This window comes from Anthonomus grandis, chromosome 16 (assembly GCF_022605725.1).
Source record: "Anthonomus grandis grandis chromosome 16, icAntGran1.3, whole genome shotgun sequence".
Lineage (NCBI taxonomy): Eukaryota > Metazoa > Arthropoda > Insecta > Coleoptera > Curculionidae > Anthonomus > Anthonomus grandis.
The window spans coordinates 7,468,377-7,488,008 of record NC_065561.1 but is presented as its reverse complement, the minus strand read 5'-3'; the positions used below and the strand labels follow the sequence as shown (position 1 = coordinate 7,488,008).

The following is a 19,632-nucleotide window of genomic DNA, read 5'->3' as shown; positions in this document are numbered from 1 at the left end:
TGTTTGTATTTTTGTTAATTTTTGTTGTTTTTTTTGCAAAAAAAACACATGTCTGTAATAGCAGACATGTCCCTTGATATTAATTTTGTTTTAAAAGGGACATGACTGCATTTGCAAACCAATTGCTTTGGAAAGATTTATTTTTAAACTTTAATACCTGTTAGTTACATATTTATAAAAATAAGGTAGTATAACACTAAAAACAAAAACGAAAACACCAAAATCAAAACAGTTCAATACAAATTAAAACCCTAAAATCAAAATTTACAAAACTTTTATGAAAAAATAAAACACTACTTTAGGCGTGGTAGTTTTCAAAGCATTTGAAAATAATATAGTGAATCTGAGCGGAATCGAATAAGAAACACTTTGACCAATTTGCAACTCATTCTGATGTGATGTTTTTTTTTTAAGTACTTTTCTAAGATGCTAAAAGTGACCAATCACGAGAGCGGATTAGACGTCGGAAAAGCGGCAAATGAGCAGGACTACGCCGCCTTGTTGGAATTGGCTGAAAAACATGTCTAACATAACCTCAAATTAAAGCAAGGTTATGAATATATCTTCGAATTTTATTGTTTTATAATTTTGCTTAAAGTATTTACTGGGAGAAGAAATAGAAAAACACATAATATGATAAATGACGGTAAAAAACACGTTGAATTTTTGGTGGTGGACACCACAGCTTTCATACAAAATGCTCCACTTCATGTAAGTTCTGGTACCAATATTTTTAAAAGCATGGACATATAGGTAAATATAAATAAATCACAGACCAGTAGCTGATAATAATGTATTTATTTTTTTTATGTTTCATATAATGTATTTATTTATTTTACTATAGCATCCTACCCCCAACACTAACTTACTTTCTCAAAAATCTAACCTAGATGAAGAGTTCTTTAAGTTTCGTTCTATTTTCGAAAATAAAGTTTTTACATAATTTTTTAAATGTTTTGAACCTATAAACACTCTTGATGTTGTTTGGAATTAAATTAAAAATTTTTGGTGCAAGATAGTTTAAAGATCTCTTGTTTAAATTTGTGTTAATTTTTTGAGTAACTAAGTGTTTGTTTAAACAATATCTAGTATTACAAGAATGCATTACATAGTTATTTTTTGAATTATTTTTTTTAATAAAGTAGCATACCTCTAATACATAGATTAATCAAACATCAAAAATGTCGCTGGAGTATAACATTTATTTATACACGGGATCAACCCCATTACAAAAAATATATATATTTCTGAAAAAGAAATAAAAGCTATACTACCTAACTACTAATTACTAATTCACAATAATTATCAGACTTAATCTTAATACCAAGGATACTTAAACCGTTTTACAAGTAATAACAATATTCTCTCAAAATCAGAACAATTAACAATGCAAAATTAGCTAAGAAAAAAACAAAATATATTATTATCAATGACAATGATCAAATGTATTTCAAAAAACAAAATCCTACAAACTCTTAATAAGACTCCTAAAATGCAATAAGGAAATTCCCAAAACTTCAATTCCAGTAGAGTTTACCAGCCTCAAGGTCTTTTCAACAGGCGAGTGCATAGCATAGTTGGTACGATGATAAGGCAAAGAAAACAATCGATTTGCCCTCAGATTACGGTATGGAATATTAAATGAAATCCTATTAAGTAGTTCGGGCCAAATCACAAGGCCATTCAAAAGTTTATAAATAAACACCGAATCATTTTCAGTGCGTCTCTTAAGTAAACTCCGCATATTTAGCAAGTTCATTGCTTCATCATAACAATGGTCATTAGGAACTGGAATGCGAAGTTTATAAAGGCAGAATCGTAGAAATTTATTTTGAACCCTCTCCAGTGCCATACAATTATTCATGTACAGAGGAGACCAAATTATTGATCCATACTCCAACAAAGAGACAACAAGTGATATGTACAACCTTTTGCAAGTTTCAACCGACAGATCCTTACAATTATGCAGGACAAAACCAAGGACCTTAGATGCTTTAGTTATAATAGTATTTACAGGGGTATTAAAATTCAATTGTTCATAAAAAAAGATAGCAAGGTCCTTTACTACTTCAGTGTACCTAAGATTAACATTATCAATAGTATAGGAGGAAGTTACCCGTTTGTTTCTTTTGTAGAAACTAATGTAACTGCATTTACCCACATTCAGAGTCAAAAAGTCAAAATATACTTTATTTGCCAAGTTTACAAACTTATGCTAAAAGCTTCCTAATCCTAGAATTTATAATACAAGTATTTATTTGGTTATACAGGACAAAAACAGAATACAGAATCGATTTTGATTGTACATAGAAGCATATTTTATATAAACAAGACAAAACCAAATAATTTTAAATATTAAAATGAATCGTTAAAATACTCTTCAATGCTGTAGTAAGCTTTTGGTAAGATTAATTTCTTTAGTTCTCTCCTAAACTTTTTAAGGTCTGTAACAGTCCTAATCGAAAAAGGAACATGATTAAATATTTTACGACTAATAAATATAAGAGAATTTCTCGTAAGTGAGGAGGTGGGGATTGGAAGAGATAAGTTGCCCACTTGACGAGTATTATGACTGGTACAGGATGGTGGACTTACGGACTTATGTATGAGTGTTGCAGTTTCCAATATAAAGAGTGAGAAAACTGTTAAAATTCTTTCAGCTACAAAAAGAGGTTTACAAGAGACTCTCAGACCAACACCACACAGATACCTTAATGCTTTTTTCTGAATAGTAAAAATCATGTTAAGGAGTCCCTTGGAGCACAATCCCCAAAATGGCAACCCATAACGGATATGAGAGTCTATTAAGGCGAAATAAACTGAACGAGCAAACAACTCCCCCAGCTCATGCCTGGCAACCCTGACTGCAAAACAACCAGAAGAAAGTTTAGCAGCGAGGCCCAAAACGTGGTTGTCAAACCTTAAACTCTCATCAATGAAGAGGCCGAGAAATCGACAATAATCCCTACCATGTAGTGGGCTCTGTTCATCAAACAAAAAACCCTCTACATTACACTTAAAGCCCAGAACAAAAGTCTTATCAACATTGAATACAAGCTGATTGCAGATGCACCACTCTTTAATTTTGTGAAGGTCCTCTACTATGAGAGATTTGACTACTTTTTGATCTTTGTTATGCCACAGAATTGTAGTATCATCGGCAAACTGAACCATTAGTCCATGCAGTGATAGAGAGCTTAAGTCAATAACGTATAATAAAAACAAAATAGGACCCAACACTGACCCTTGAGGTACACCACATTTAAGATGTGCTATCCCTGACGAAAATCCAGATGCAACCACCCTCTGTGTGAAAAAAAGAGACAATTCTCTTTTTTGCAAGCCGCTCAAGAACCTTGGAGAGGGTAGACAAAATTGATATGGGACGGAAGTTAGAGGGTCGGTCCAAGCTACCACCCTTATGAAGAGGGATAATCATAGCTTCCTTTAAACAGGATGGAAACTAGCCCTGAAGAAATGACTGATTGACTGCCCAAACCAAAGCACCCAAAGCGCTCGCAGGCAGAAGTAACAACAGACGTGAAGAGATACCATCGGAACCCGAAGACCTATGATTCTTCAAGCACTGAATTGTTTCAAGGACCTCGGTGGCATCTACAGGGTGGAAAAAAAATGATTGGTTGATAGCATTCCGATTAAGATACTGCAATGGATCGCCGTCACTGGAACTGCTTCCAGTAACTTCTCAGCAATATTAGAAAAATAGTCATTGAAATCATCGGGCCCCAAGTCCGATTCAACCAACCGCCGACGAGAAGACTGCCTACATTCGTTAATGATTAACCAACTTTCCTTCTGTCTGTTACCGGACGAATCTAAGCGCTCATTGTAATACAGTTCCTTTCTGACTTTTATCAGATGCCTATAAATTTTCCGATAATCCTGAAAATAAGACCTGATGAATTGATTGTCAATAGATTTGCGAAGTTTTGCTAAGCATCGCAAATTTTGGGCAGATGTTTTTAGTCCCGCGGTGATCCATGGTTTTCGTCTCTTGGATTTAAGTCTAACCAAGGGAAAGCAGATATTTATTTTATCACGTAATGTATAATAAAAGGAAGAAAATGGTTGTGGAGCAGCCCGGATTGCATTCCAGTTAACAGACGAAATGGATTGAGAAAATAAATTCAAATTGTTCCCGCTAAACACTCTCCCAATGCGGCGGCCAGATTTGTTTTTAAAGTCTTTAAAGTCACCAGGGAATGTGACATACACCCCCTCGTGGTCCGATATACCCACTGAGTGCACTGAACAGGTAACACCGTCCAGATTACTGCAGAAATAATCAATAGTGGTCGATGAAGAGGACGAAATACGAGTGGGTGCATTAACATGCATGGTGAGTGCAAATGATTTGAAGATTCCATCAAGAGAAATTCTTTGCGGTAAGGAAACCTCCGAATAATTAATATTAAAATCTCCAGCCAGGATAACACGCGAGTGAATTGGGAGCCGGGACAGAAGACAATCTAACCTGTCAAGAAATAGACTGATATCCCCAGAGGGCGGGCGGTATATACAAATAACGTACATATTAAACAACTTACAAAAACATACCGAACACTCAAAAACCCGTTCAACTGAGGCATCACTAAACTTATCAACGGTACAGAATAAGTTTTGAAAATGTTTCCTAATTAGAACAGCAGTCCCTCCATGCAGAGAGTTCTGTCTATAATAAACTGACAGTGGTACATACTCATCAATACAAAAACATTCATTAGGTCTAAGCCAATGTTCCGTTAATATAACAATGTCAGGAAAATTAAAATTAGCAAGCAGAAGTTGAAGCTCATCCACCTTATTCCGAAGGGATTGAATATTTAATAAAAATGCACTACAATGCTTTAATTTTGATATTGCAGTTGAATGAAGGGGAGCCTCAACCTCTACGGTCTCATCTATAAAAAAGAGTGAGAACCAGTCACACACTCAGACGCAGTTCCCACGCTTTCGACAAAATTAGGTGATCTATCTAGTTTTAGATGCTTAGAATTATACAGTGGGTTTAAAAAATATTTTTTTATGTGGCCATGTAATATACAAGCCAAATCAGCAAAATGATTAGCATAATTGCATTCAAGTATTCGACTTAGGTCAATGCTGTTTCTATGGAAAGCTTTATATAATGACAGATTACTATTATATACGACACTGCAACCCGGTTCAAAACAAGGGCTTGTCATAACGAGGAAAGTAGTGTTTTTACAGGGAATGATAAAATCGTTAATAATAGATGTAGGAGAATATGTTCCGTTCAACCACAAGATCACCAAATCGTTCTTGGTAAAATTGGAAGCAAGAGCTGAAGCAGTTAGTACCAAATCACGAGTCAAGCAACCAGGTTTTAGAAAATATTGAATGTTGTACACATGTCCCATTTTGTTACGTAAAAGCTTAAGAAACAATCTATCACATTTTCCAGCTACAAACAGAAGCTTTGGACGAAAATCATCAGGTTTATTGTTTTGTTTATTGATCTCAACCAAACTATTACCAACACACCATTCATACAATCTATTCAGATCATCTTGCAAGAGAACCATGTCTTGTTCTGAACTGATCACCCTATAAAACTTAATCATCGGCAAATAACAAAAAAATACTATTTTTAAAGCAAACCAAAATATCATTAATGAAAATATTGAACAACAGGGGAGAACAATGCCCACCCCTGTGGAACCCCAGAGGTCACACTGATAAGATGCGACCTAGCATCCCCAATTTGTACCTGCTGAAATCTGTCAGAAAGAAAGCTTTCAAACCAGGCCACCAAACAATCTGAAAAACCAAAAAGTCTCAATTTTTCTAATAATAAGCTATGGTTGACACTGTCAAATGCCTTGGAAAAGTCTGTATATATTACATCCACTTGTTCACCCCTCTCCAAAGCACTTAACAGAGCACCCTGATACAGCAACAAGTTTGTAATAGCAGACTTGCCACGACTGAAGCCATGCTGTTCACTTAACAGAAGTTCTTTGCAATAAAAATTAATTTGGTCATAAATAAGACTGTCTAGAAGTTTTGGGATGGCAGACTGTACACACACACTCCTGTAACATTTCATTTCATCAGCAGCACATTTAAATATAGGCATAATAAAACTGAGTTTCCACTCGGATGGAAAAACTGTCAAGTCTAAAGACCTACTGAATAAAATAAAGAGGGAATAAGAGAGGGCACATACACATTTTCTCAAAAAATAATTGGGTATAACATCAGGGCCAGCACTAAGTTTAAGGGCTAATCGAAAGATCTTATCAAAAATTAATCCAATAGATAATTTAGGATTTGGAATAGTCGTGTTTACACCAGCCTGCCGAGAAGGTAAGACATTATTATCTCCATTATAGACAGTAGAAAAAAAAACCTGGCAAACCCCTCTGCAATTTGTTCACAACCTGCAAACTCCCCATCATTATAGGTTATCAAATCAGGAAGCCTATTCGTTGCTCTCCTGTTATTAAACTTATACCAAAAACTTTTGGGGTTTGTATAAAGTAACTGGTCCAAATTTGAAATAAAGTTCTGGTAACAAGTCTCCATTAGAGTTTTGCACCTAGCTGTAAGATCTGAAAAGACTTCGTAGTCTGCAACAGTATGACTAGACTGATATTTTTTATGTGAAATTTTCTTTTGCTGGATCAAGTACTTTAACCCCCCTGAAAACCAACTGGGAAAAGACGAGGTTTTGAATCTCTTAAGAGGCACAAACAAAGCTATAGCCATATTCAATATATGATAGAACTCTGAAACCGCATCATCAATATTAATTACATTCAAAACATGGTCCCAATCAACTCCACACAAATAACTATTAACACCCAAATAATTTGCATTTCTAAAGTCATAGAAGAACTGTACAAAATTTAAATTTTTTTCTTTACCATTGTTAAAAGTTAATTCAAAATGATAAGGCTTATGATAGACAGATTTATCAAAAACACAGTCAACAGCTTCACTCACCACTAGATCATTCCTATTTGTAAAAGTGCGATCAAGAAAGGCATTTCTATCATTTGGCACAAAATTCCTTTGAAAAAAGTTAAGGTAAGAATAAAACAACAGATTTGTTGAGTAGAGCTTATTTTTTTCAAACACAACTTTTGAAATATAGTTCTGCACTACATTTAAGGAATTTAAAGAGTTTTGATACAGACCTCCCCATACAATAATACCATATCTGATAAGTGACTCCACCAAAGATTTATATATAAGGATATTAATAATTTTTTGCATAAAATTTGCCTTAAAATATAAAATGTTCGTAATAGCTTTTGAATATTCTTAGTTAGATTTAAAATATGTTTGCTTCATTTTAAATGCTCTAACACCCAAATATTTAGTAAAAGAGGCCTCTTTAATTACATCTTCATGTTGAGTATCATAACCTACATCTAAAGAATGGAATGTTGGGCGGTTTTCTTCAGTTAAAGAAAATGCAATATAATGTGTTTTAGATATGTTAAGTGAGAGCTTAAATGTGTTTGCATTTCTTCAAATTGTACGGTCGATAGCCAAAATTATTCTGTAGTTAAAACTATATTATTATAATGACAAACTGAACAGTTTCTATGAGTAATTCGGTAACAGTTTACAAAACGGTTTTCTAGTATTTTACTACTCTAAGAAAATTTTTCTATATAGACCTTTTTTAGTGTCCTTATAGAACACAAAACTGTCGGTGCTGCTTTAATAAAAAAAATTTTGTGGTTTTTTACCCTAGAAGCTTCCAGAACCCAGGAGTGAATAGGGGTGCTGGGTGGGGTAAATTAACTATAACATAGAGTGAAACAGCATCTGTACTACATACCTAAATACAAAAAGCAGCTACAGGGTGTTTTTGAACAAAATAAAGGTCAAAAAATCCTAAAGAAGCAAAATCTGCACATTTTTTTCAAAACATTCACAATTGTTTTTTGCTGTAGCAGGATTTAAATAGATTGGTGATGTGGTGTCAGAAAAATCGAATGGAGCTTAATGCCTCGAAGTGTTCTTTTATGAGATTTTATAAACTGAGATGTCAGATAGATTATGAATATTTTATTCAGCTAAATAAGTTATTAACCACCAAAAATATCAAGGACTTAGATGTTACTCTTGACCCCGAACTATCATTCATTGAACACATTTCAAACATTACAAATAAGACTTCTGGGTTTCATAAAGCACCACTCTGGAGAGTTTTCTAGTGTGTCAGCTCTTAAAATACTTTATTGCAGTTTATTAAGATCCCAACTTGAGTATGCCTCATCGGTCTGGAATACAAATGATGCTAATCATGTGCATAGAATTGAAAGGGTTCAGAAAAAATTTTGGCACTACATGAACTCTAAATTTTAAAGCAACTAAGAGTTTCATTACCATGACCTTTGTCAAAGTCTCAATCTATTGCCATTTTCTTGAAGAATTTCTAATGAAATGGTTTCATTTTACAAACTAATGCACTCTAAGGTTGATTGTTGCAGACTACTTTGGGAGGTGGGTTTCATATGCCTGGTGTTGATGTCCCTTTTTATAAAACCAACTATGGTTCCAATAGTTATATTTGTTGTTGTGCCAAGCTGGCCAATCAGTTTCATATTATAGATTTTTTTTGATGTTGAGAGGGATTTTCAAAATTTGGAATTTAATTTAGTTTAAATGTAATGCATTTTCTTTATAACATTTGTTTTTAATTTTGAATGGAGTATTTTACATAATGAAAATTCCTAGTGTTGTCCACTTGTCATTGTTTACTAACATTTCATTAATTGTATTATCTGGGGTGAATGTCAAGTCAAAGTCAAACAGTGCTTTATTGTTTAAAAAAATATACATTTTTGTTAACAAAACATGATATATGTACTGATACTAAAAATATAGCTTAACAAGATGAATGAAAATAATTATACCTCAATAAAGGAGTAAAATATAAATTATAGAATATACAAACTAGTGGTAAAACATATGATTTAAGTTATAAAATTAAATGTGAAATAGTAAAACAGAATAAAATATCAAAATGTAGCAAAACTTAAAGTATAAAAAATAAAAGGTATTAAAAGTAATAGGTATATCATAAACTATAAAACCAATGACACCAAAACCAAAAACATATATATATAAAATTTTAGCGACATTCACGACAAGAAATGAACTCATAAAACTATACAATATCCTCAAGGACGGTGTTTTCCCTAAATTCTGATAGCACTCTGTCCTTTCTTCTCTTTAATGCGGGCATCGGAAGATGGTATGCTCGGCTGTGGCTACTTCTCCACAATAAACGCACTCGTTAATTTTATAGCATTATAAGCCTTTAAGCCACAATTTTAGGAGCAATTTTCAGAAAACTTGCTAAACTAGACCTTTAACATAAATTTATGTATATCAGAATTTGCTATGTTATGATATACATAAATTTGATCGTATCACATCATGATAACACAAATTTAAAATATTAAGAAAGAAAGAAAATGTCCTATATTACGTAAGACAAAACAAAATCTTGTGTACAAGCATTCTAAAAACTAAAAAATTCCAAATTCACTTTAAATTTAAAATTTCAAACAAACATAACATCTAAAACGTTTTACCATAAAATTTACACACATTACTAAAATTAATTATAACAAAACAGATTGAAAAAATTAAAAAAAAAACGTCTTTTTGATAAATTTGATTAAGAAATAAGTAAAGCTGTCAATAAAACAGAATTTAGAGGAAGTAAATTAAAATATTTAATAGGAAACAAAACTAAAACACTAAAATGATGTCAGATAAACCCCAAAAAGGCAAGCCATAACGAAGATGGGACTCAATAAGAGAAAAGTACACTGAACGTGCAACTACCCCTCCCAGCTCATGCCCCGCCATTCTTACTGCAAAACATCCAGAGGATAATTATTATGCAAGATTTAGGATATGATCTTTGAAACGAAGGCGACCATCAATGGTAATACCAAGGAACTTACAGCTTTCTTTGTTTTGCAAGGGGGAGTTTTCACTAAACATAAGGCCCTGAATGTCACACTTAAATCCCATAATAAAAGTTTTGCCCACATTAAATACAAGCCTGTTTGCAGCACACCACTCCGATAAAATCTTAAGACCCTTAAAAACCTGGGCTCTAACATTATCAGAATCTCTATGATTCCATAAAATGGCAGTATCATCAGCAAACTGAACCACTTTGCCCTGCAGTTTTAATGAACCCAAATCATTTACATAGAGCAAAAATAATAGTGGTCCTAACACTGAACCCTGAGGTACTCCTTAGAGATCTGGAATCGGATAAACATCCAGATACTGTAACTCTTTGGGTACGATTAGACAGATAGGATTCCAGCCATTGCAATGCCACACCTCTAAAGCCATAATTATTGAGCTTAGACAGCAGTATTCCATGATATACACAATCAAATGCCTTGGATAAATCGCAAAACACAGCCGCCGCGGACTCTCCAGAATTTAAGGACACATAGACACTCTCCAAAAATCCAAAATAGTATTATATACTATAAAGTTTATATACTTTTATAAAGTTTATATACTTTAGTATTATATACTAAATTGTCAAACTCTGGAACTGGAAAGTGATAAAGTACTGATTATACAAAACACATTTTTCAGAAAATTGTAAAAAGATTTTATTTTCTAAATGCCTTGGGTTTTCCTGTTTATTAGTTAAAATCTTAATATGAATTAATTAATTTATTTATTTAAAAAAAAAAGGAATAACTTCAAGTTATCTTCCTATGCTAACAATAAAGGGTGTATAAATATATAATATAAAACTAAAATATAATATATAAATTAAAAAAAATGTATTATATATATATATATATATATATATATATATATATATATATATATATATATATATATATATATATATAATAAACTGCTAAAACCTTATAAGGTTGGTTAATGTAGACTTCTTAGGTAAAAATCCATGCTCAGTTATGTTGAACTTGACTTCATCATACAGTCTATTAAATAAGGCCAATTCAAAAAATTTTGAGATTGCATTGAGAATTGTAACTGAACGATGACTTGCTGCATCATTCTTGGCATTTTATTTAAATAATGGTATTACTTTACTTAAACGCTTTCTAATTTTCATGCGAGAGTGTTGCAACGACTTAGTGTTGCTTTTCTCATTGTAAAGCTTACATTGTAAGACTTAAAAGTCTTGGCTAACAACAGGGTTAAAATCTCTTAAAAAATCTGCGTTCCCTCCATACCATCAAAAAACATACTGACTGACTGCCCAGTATTTCACTCGTATTTCAATTCGTATCGTTCTTTGTAGCGGCGCTTATCAGGCTAGCTAAAAAATCTTACTATTCTAAATGATTGAATGAGAGTTCAAACAATCCAAAGGAGTGCTGGAGAATAGTAAATGATATCCGCAGTAAAAACAACTACAAACCTGCTGCAAATCCAAAACTTAATATTGATGAACTCAATACTTTCTTCTGTATGGTAGTCCAGAATATTCAACAAAATTTTACTCCATCAACTGAACTACTTAGCTATCTCTAAATACAATAGTTCAACATTCTTTCTTATTTTTACCTACTGATTTGGAAGAAGTAGTAAGAGTTTTAAACTTGAGGAAAAACAAAAATTCATCAGGTGAGGATGCGAAATCTTGATCTATAAGCCGCAACAAGACCATCTAATTTGTTCACACCACCCATATATTTATTATAGTTGGGTACTATTTTCGGCTGAGGAACGGTCTTCTTAGATCGGGTGACCCAGTCCCAACGAAGTGTTACTTCAGCGGTTTCCAAATTGGATGCAACAGAAACAACTTTATTATCTTTCCATTGTACGAGCATGCTGGTGTCATTTCGATAATACTTATAGCTTCCCCTTTGCTGATTATTCCATTCCTTCTTAGTTTGTACCGGACATTTCTCTAAACGGTAATCTCTTATTGTGCCTGTGGCACAATAATTGTTTTTCGATAAATAGTCAAAGAGAGGAAGGCCTGTAAAGTAATTATCCATAAAAAATTTATAACCCTTACCTCAAGGTAATTCGACTTGCTCTAGTAAAGATAGTATTACATATCCACCCAAACCAAATTTCTTTTCTTTTTCTTTGTTTTGATTTTTTCTGGTATAAATCTCAAAACCATACATGTATCCGCTACTCGAACAAATAGCCCAATTTTTGTAGCCAAATCTTATGGGCTTACCCCGAATGTATTGCTTGGCATAATGTTTTCCATAATATGGCACCATGCTCTCGTCAATGGATAAATGCTCATCAAAGCTATTGTGTGTTCTAAAATTCAGGTTTAGATGATCTATCAAGGGTCTCAATTTATAAAGCCTGTCGTCTTGGGGTAATTTTGAATTGTCATTAAAGTGAATATACTTTCAACGAGTCTCAAACCGATTTCGACGCATGCTGTTTTGTAATATTTTTGGGATATCTTCTTCACTCGACCAATAGAGTCTTCTGTTTGGATATTTTCCATATCCCGATAAAAGAAACGCTCCTAGTACCACATGCAGTTCGTCCAGAGTAAAATTTAGTTCTACATTTTTCTGCCGTGCATACCTATTACTTTCCGTAATAATCAACGTCAAAAGTTCTTCATTGAAAAACAATTTGAAAAAATCAACCGGGGTAGTTGCATTTTTTGCATCCTGTGAGGGTTCACTAGGGCTACAGACAATCACAAGGTCACTATTATTTACTCGATCAGGATCAGGCACCTGCCATCTTGATTTTTGGCACGCGTACTCTGTTTGTTGCTTTGTATTGTTATTGCCTTTTAGGTTTTTCTGAAGGACAGATAAGGGCAGTAAATCTTCAGGGTCAGAATCGTCAGAGTCATTTACGTAAGCTATTTCACATTCCTGAGATAGGATTCCGCGAGGTAGGTGATTTATATTCGCTGCATGCTCGTCGTCTGATTCGTCGCTATCAACTTCGGTCTCATTTCCATCATCTGGAGGTAAAATATAGATGTTAGATTCCGGCAAGTCGTCATCCTCCTCTAAACAGTCTATTAGTTGAGCTAAGGTCAATCTGCAATAAAGGAGACATAGCGCTTAGCGTCCCTTATAAGGGGCACAACATATGTAGTAACGTATTTTACACGCGGTTACAAAATCAGGGGTTCGATGACTTTTACTATTTTCTTTGAACATTATTTATAAAGATTCAATTAGTAATCAATGCGGAAAATGTTTATTTACACATACATAAAATAAAACTTACCCTTGACCCCTAGTAGAGTACATGGAGGGATCCATTTTCAATAAAACATAAATAATTTCGCGAGAAATAGAAAACAAAAACACTCTTAAGTGCAAACAAGTGCTCGATGTATTCCCTTTTTTTTGATCGCAAGGAATTTGCTGGTCCCTTATAAGGGTCCCTACTCAGTTTTATGGAACAGGGTAAGAAGTTTATGTAACGAAAATATACAAAAATACGAAAAAATATGTACAAAAAATAATTCAACTCCATTAATACTAAAACAAGTAATAAAATTCTAGTAGCGTGTATTGCCGCCACTGGATCTGATTACAGCTCCAATTCTTCTTCGAAGGTTCTGAATGTACTGTTGTGGAATATTTTCCCATAAGTCAATAAGAACATTCTGAAGAGTATGTTGGCTCTAGTGTTCTTATTGGTGTCGGATGTTGTTGAATTTGCCAGCCTAGATGGTCCCAAACATGTTCAATCGTATTAAGGTCCGGGCTACGTGCAGGCCAATTTAGGGTGAGAGTCTCAACATCTTCTAAGTACTGCCGAACCACTCTAGCAGCGTGTGGACGTGCATTAACACCGACTGATAACCGATAGAGGAACCAGAGTTAATCCTTCCATCATTCACCGGGACGTCCATGCGACTTTCGAAAGAAATTCCACTCCAAACCATGATAGACCCACCACCAAAGCTTTTCGTTTGAATAAAATTAACTTAATCATGTTGTTCATGTCGCCTACATACTGGCACACGCCTGTCTGAAGAATTTAAGCAAAATCTGGATTCATCTATGAATAAAATATTGGACCAATCCTGAATGTTCCAATTTGCCTGTTCTGTAGTAAACTGCAATCGTGCTACTCGATGCTCTCTGGTAAGAAGTATTTTGTTTCTCATATTTATCAATGATATCGGTAGTCTGAATATTAAAGGAAGAACCTGCCTATTTGCGAATAATACTAGTTTTATCTGGAGCAATCCGGATATTGCCGAAGTTCATAAAATCATATCAAGTGACTTAACTTCTATCAAAGCATGGTGCGACTCTAATTTTCTTTGCCTTAACATCTCCAAAACTAAATTTTTGTCCTATAAAAATAATTTGCAATCTTTTGTACTGGATAACGCAACCATTGACGATGCATATTAACCCTTTAACAAGAAAATTAAGCTCCGCTTGTCTTGTGCTAAGATCAATTTCCAAGGAGGTTAGCCTCTCAACCTCTATAACAATGTATTTTTTCCTCTTGTGTCACTCAATTTGACAAAATTTTTAGACTTCAAAAGAGAGCTTTGCGTTTTACACTTAGACTTAATTATAGAGCTCATTGCCAGGATTTCTTTGAAAAATGTCATATCCTAACTTTGCCGTCAGTACTTATATGAGTCCGTTTGTCTAATTCGCAAGCACGTTTCATCAAATTCAGATAGGACATCCCATAATTATTATCTCAGAAATGCGGAGTATTATTTATATCTGCCTACTCCACATTCAGAATTGGTAAAAAACTCTATATTGTACAAAGCAAAAAAAATGCACAATCATTTGCCATTGAACATCAAGTCCATCACATCTTTTCCTACTTTCCGTAAGGCATTAAAATCATTCCTACTGGAGAGAGCCTTTTACTCGGTAAACGATTTTTTTAATACTTAATTTTAACTTCACACACACAGACTGATTTATTGTTTTTATATGTACTGTTTTATGTAGCTAGTAGCTATGTAGTGTTTTGTTTATTTATTCATACTTTTGACCAAATACAATTATTGATTTGTATAAGTTTGTATATTTGTTTTATTAGTTTTATTTTATTTTTGTGTGTTTTGTTTGTTTTTGGGTTTTACTTTGGTTATCAGCTTTGTCTACAAATTGTAAAATTTTTTGACAATAAAGCGTTGATTGAAGACGTGGTCTTCTAGCTGGGCACTCTGGCTCGTAAAGCTGCTTCTCTAAGCCTATTCCTAACTGTTTGTAGACTAATTCGAACATTACGGGCAGCCAGCAGATCTCCTTGCTGCCTCCTAGCGGTGGTGTGTCGAAGTTACCCTTCTGCAGCCTTGTCCTGCTCTTCTGGACAGCTGTCCTGTTTCTCGGTAGCGACGAACGACTCTCAAATGTGATTTATTGGATGCTCATTACTACAGTGACGTATCTCTGACTGCGGCCATCTTCTATGAGCGCAATAATTCTAGCTGCTTCTTTAGTGGTCACATGTCTAGTTAAAGGTTCAGGCACACCCATTTTAACAAAATAAATTTAAATTTTTGCCTAATAACAACACTCTGCTTAAAAAAGTCTTGATCTCAATATAATGCTCTTACACAGAAATGACCCACTCGCGAATTTATGGTACAAAAAAAATAAGTAAGAAATTCCGATTGTTTTTTGATAAGAAACCATTAACGCGTTTTAGGCTGGTAAATATACACATCATCCCAAAAAACTAATGTTATACAGGGTGTTCCGTTGAACATGTTATAAACTTCTAGGGCAGACAGAAAACATAAAAAAAAAGAAAAGTTCATATGAACATGGGTCCGGAAATGCAATATCTTTAAATAATATAATAAATTCTGGTGCTGTATCTTAATTTACTTTTAGTCAATTTTTACAAAAACTGTGATATTTAGCGATTTTTGCAGAGAGCACCTTTTTTATGCAAAAGGCATAGGAGCATCATAATCTAATACCCAAAGAAATTGAAGCCTTACAGAAATGGGGTTAAATTTTCCAAATATCCCTCTGGTTAAAGTTATTTTTGTTGAGTAGGTTCAAAAAAATAAACGTACTGAAAATAATTTATGACCTCAAAATTGGTTGCGGTAGCTAAAGTGGTTCCGCAGTTATAAAACGAAAACTAATTTTTAAAGGTTATCTTCAAAAAGCTCTAGCTCCCTGAGGTAGCATCCCGGACCCATGTTCACATGAACTTTTCTTTTTTTTTACGTTTTCTATCTACCCTAGAAGTTTGTAACATGATCAACAGAACACCCTGTATATTAAAAATGTCCTAAAATAAGAGTGGTGCGATAATTTTCGTGGGGTGTGTATTAAGATAGAGTCAGTATTAGTCCCACATTAATGCCAAATTTGATGTTTTTACACAATCAAACTTAAAACTGTTATATGATATTTATATGTTATATTAAATATATTATACTTTATTGATATATTTTTTAAATTAATATCTATAATTTGCTATTTAGGATGTTGCTGATGTAATCATTACCTGCCAAGATGTAGTGGATGAAATAACTAATAAGCGACAATTAAGAAGATTGGTCGCCTTGCCCTATGACCTGGTTATCAAAGATGTCTTCACAGAAAATATCAAAGCTGTAACTGAATTTTCAAAAAAAACTGGTGATTACCCTAGTTTATCTGCAACAGATATTAAAGTAATGGCTTTGACTTATCAGCTGGAGAAAGAAAAAGTTGGTACTGAACATCTAAGAACCGAACCTGTCTTGCCAAGGCCTGAAATCAATACAGAGAGGCCAGCCCAAGATATGAAAGCTGATATAACTGGATTTTTTCTACCAGGAGCGCATAATCAAAATACAATTGAGCCAGAAATTAACGATCCTGAGAATAAAATGCCCACAAATGAAGAACAATCATGTAAACTGAACCCAACAGATGATAAATTGGCATCGAAGTTTGAAAAACTAGATTGTGATGACAGCAGCGACCTAAAACCTGAAGAAGATATTTTAGTGCCGGTTTCACAAACTAGCACAGATGAATGTTTTGAAGAAAATTCCTCAGAGGATGAGGAGGATGATGATGATGATGATGATAACTCAGGATGGATCACACCTTCAAATCTATCACAGGCCAAAAAACAGGTTAACTCACAACTAATGGAAGAGAAGAATGTTTCAGTGGCCTGCATGACAACAGATTTTGCTATGCAAAATGTTTTGAGGCAAATGAACCTTAATGTGGCAGCTTTGGATGGCAGGATAATAAAACAATTAAGAACTTATGTATTGAGGTGTTATGCATGCTTTAAGATTACCAGCATCATGACAAAGAAATTTTGCCCCAAATGTGGTAATAATACATTAAAGAAAGTTGCAGTTTCAGTGGGAGATGACGGAAAAATGCAGATTCATATCAACCCAAAAAGACAAATAACTGGCAGAGGCAAAAAGTACAGTCTGCCAAAAATAAAGGGTGGGAAACATCCTAATAATCCTATATTGGTGGAAGACCAGCCAATGGCAGATAATCGACCAACTAGACTAGCAAAGATGAAGAATAATCCATTGGATGATGATTATATTGCAGGTATTTACTTTATCATATGAACACTTTAAACCAGGTTTTAAGTAGGTGATTTAAATATTATAAATAATTTATTTTAGGGTTTTCTCCATTTGTTATGAGAGATGTGAACTCCAAATCTGCCCAACTTGGCATCAGACCAGGAGCTGAATTTAAGCAATGGATGAAAAAGAATCCTAATGAATCAAGGAGAAGAAGAAAATGAAAATGTTGTGTCTAATAAAAAATATCTACCTTTCAACAATGTATAATTAAGTATATATATTTTTTGTTAATAGAGATTTTTGTTTTTATTTAGATGTATAGTTATGAATAATCTTAAAAATCATTAAGGATATATTTTGATGTATTTGTTATTTCTGAAACCCACTGACTTATGAAAAAACTTCTAAAATGATTAAAATGAACGATAGTCAATTTTAAAAAAAGTCTGTGAAAATTGGTGTTCTTGCATATTACAGAATTCCATCATTATACTTAAAAAGTGTACTAAAAATCTTTAAATGCTAAAGGTCAAGAAGTATCTACACCAACTGAGTTTGTGTAAGGTTGGCTGGTAATATAACTGTTCCAAGGAAAAAAACTATTCAAAAGGCCTTTTTTTTGTTTATTTGAAATAGCAGTACAAATTCATAATTTATCCTACAAAATTATGTCGTTATAATGTTGTAGTATTATCAATATTCTACAGAAATCTAATATACAGTGCTTTCATTTCAAAACACTGATTTGATTTGAAATGATAACCTTGATACTTCTTAAAAAAAATACGTCAATTTAGATATACAGGTCAAGCGGTTGCCTCATAGTGTCACACATTATCCATCTTACTTCGCCAACAAAATTGATGCAAGTTGAAGCGATTTACCAGTAAAAATGTATGGTAACAAACAGTTCATTAAGTACAAATATTTTTGCGTGGATGAAATTGGTGTTGGGATACTAAACGAAAATTATTTGTATTTCCAAAAAGATGGACCTTGGCCGCACTACGCTTTGACAGTTTAAGAGTGGCTTAATGAACAGTTTCCAGGGATCTGGATTAGCAGGCGTGGTGCAATTGAATGGCCCGCACGGTCGCCAGACTTAAAACCACTAGACTTTTTCCTTTGGGGGTATTTAAAAATCAAAGTTTATAAAACATCACCTGAAAATATTACTGATTTAAAGGATGGAATAACTTGCAAATATAGAGATATTACCTAGCGGACAAAAACGTGAATTTCAAAACAGATTTTATTATTGTGTCCAGAATAACAAAACTTACCGGCTCTTCTTTGTATGACGAACTTAGTTTATCGAAGAATAAAAAATCGATCGGTGATAAAAGTGGTAAGCATCGCGGGTGTAGCTTGCACTTGATGCTTGACAGAGTAAAATATAGAGTGGTAGCATCAACCTTCTGCTTCATTGCAAGAAATCCTGCTTAGGTATGGTTTCTAATCTTACCAAAAATTTAACAGCTGTGACAGATCCAATATCATATCTTCGAAATGTTTCATACAGAGGCTCCTTTTCCTTTTTTGAGACGAACGGAGATGAAATTAAGAACGTAATTTCTCATATTAGAAATAAGAGATCTAGTGGACTTGACGAAATTTCGACGGAGGTTCTTCTGCACCTACTTGATAGAGCTTTGGATGCTCTCTCCGATTCCATTAATGAATCTTGGTCGCGAGGTTTGTTTCCTTCTTGCTTGAAATCTGCTTTGGTAATACCTATATTCAAGGGTGGTGACCCAGGGGAACTCTCTAACTTCCGCCCTATTCCGTTGCTACCAGGTCTGTCCAAAATAATTGAAAAACTGGTAAAGAAAAGAATGTGAGACTATCTCCTTTCATTCAAGATTATTAAAGAGAGACAGATTGGTTTCCAGTCTTCTAGGAATACCCAGGATGCCGTCTACAGCTCGGATGGATGAATCGGGGGCTGCTCGGCAGCGATGTTCTGGAATCTATCCAAGGCATTTGATTGTGTGGATCATGGAATACTGCTGTCAAATATGGCTTCCGGTGTGCATCTTATGCTTGGATCAAATCATACCTTGAGGGCCGTTTTCAGACTGGATGCATCTCGAGAAAAAAATCATCTT

General features: G+C 33.9%; 1 protein-coding gene across 1 annotated transcript; it reads left to right on the top strand.

The window, feature by feature from the left end:
- The first annotated feature begins 518 nt into the window (after positions 1–518).
- LOC126745990 (RNA-binding protein NOB1) lies at positions 519–17,819 on the top strand. Its single transcript, XM_050454076.1, has 3 exons — positions 519–711; positions 16,457–17,543; positions 17,621–17,819. The coding sequence occupies exons 1-3, from the start codon at positions 634–636 to the stop codon at positions 17,743–17,745; spliced, it is 1,290 nt and encodes a 429-aa protein (XP_050310033.1). The 5' UTR covers positions 519–633; the 3' UTR covers positions 17,746–17,819.
- The last annotated feature ends 1,813 nt before the right edge of the window (positions 17,820–19,632 follow it).

Excerpts from the sequence above, each read along its gene's own strand:
- LOC126745990 (XM_050454076.1), top strand. The coding sequence starts at position 634 with ATGATAAATGACGGTAAAAAACACGTTGAATTTTTGGTGGTGGACACC. Across the intron at positions 712-16,456 it reads TACAAAATGCTCCACTTCAT|GATGTTGCTGATGTAATCAT; the intron begins GTAAGTTCTGGT and ends TTTGCTATTTAG. Across the intron at positions 17,544-17,620 it reads GGATGATGATTATATTGCAG|GGTTTTCTCCATTTGTTATG; the intron begins GTATTTACTTTA and ends AATTTATTTTAG.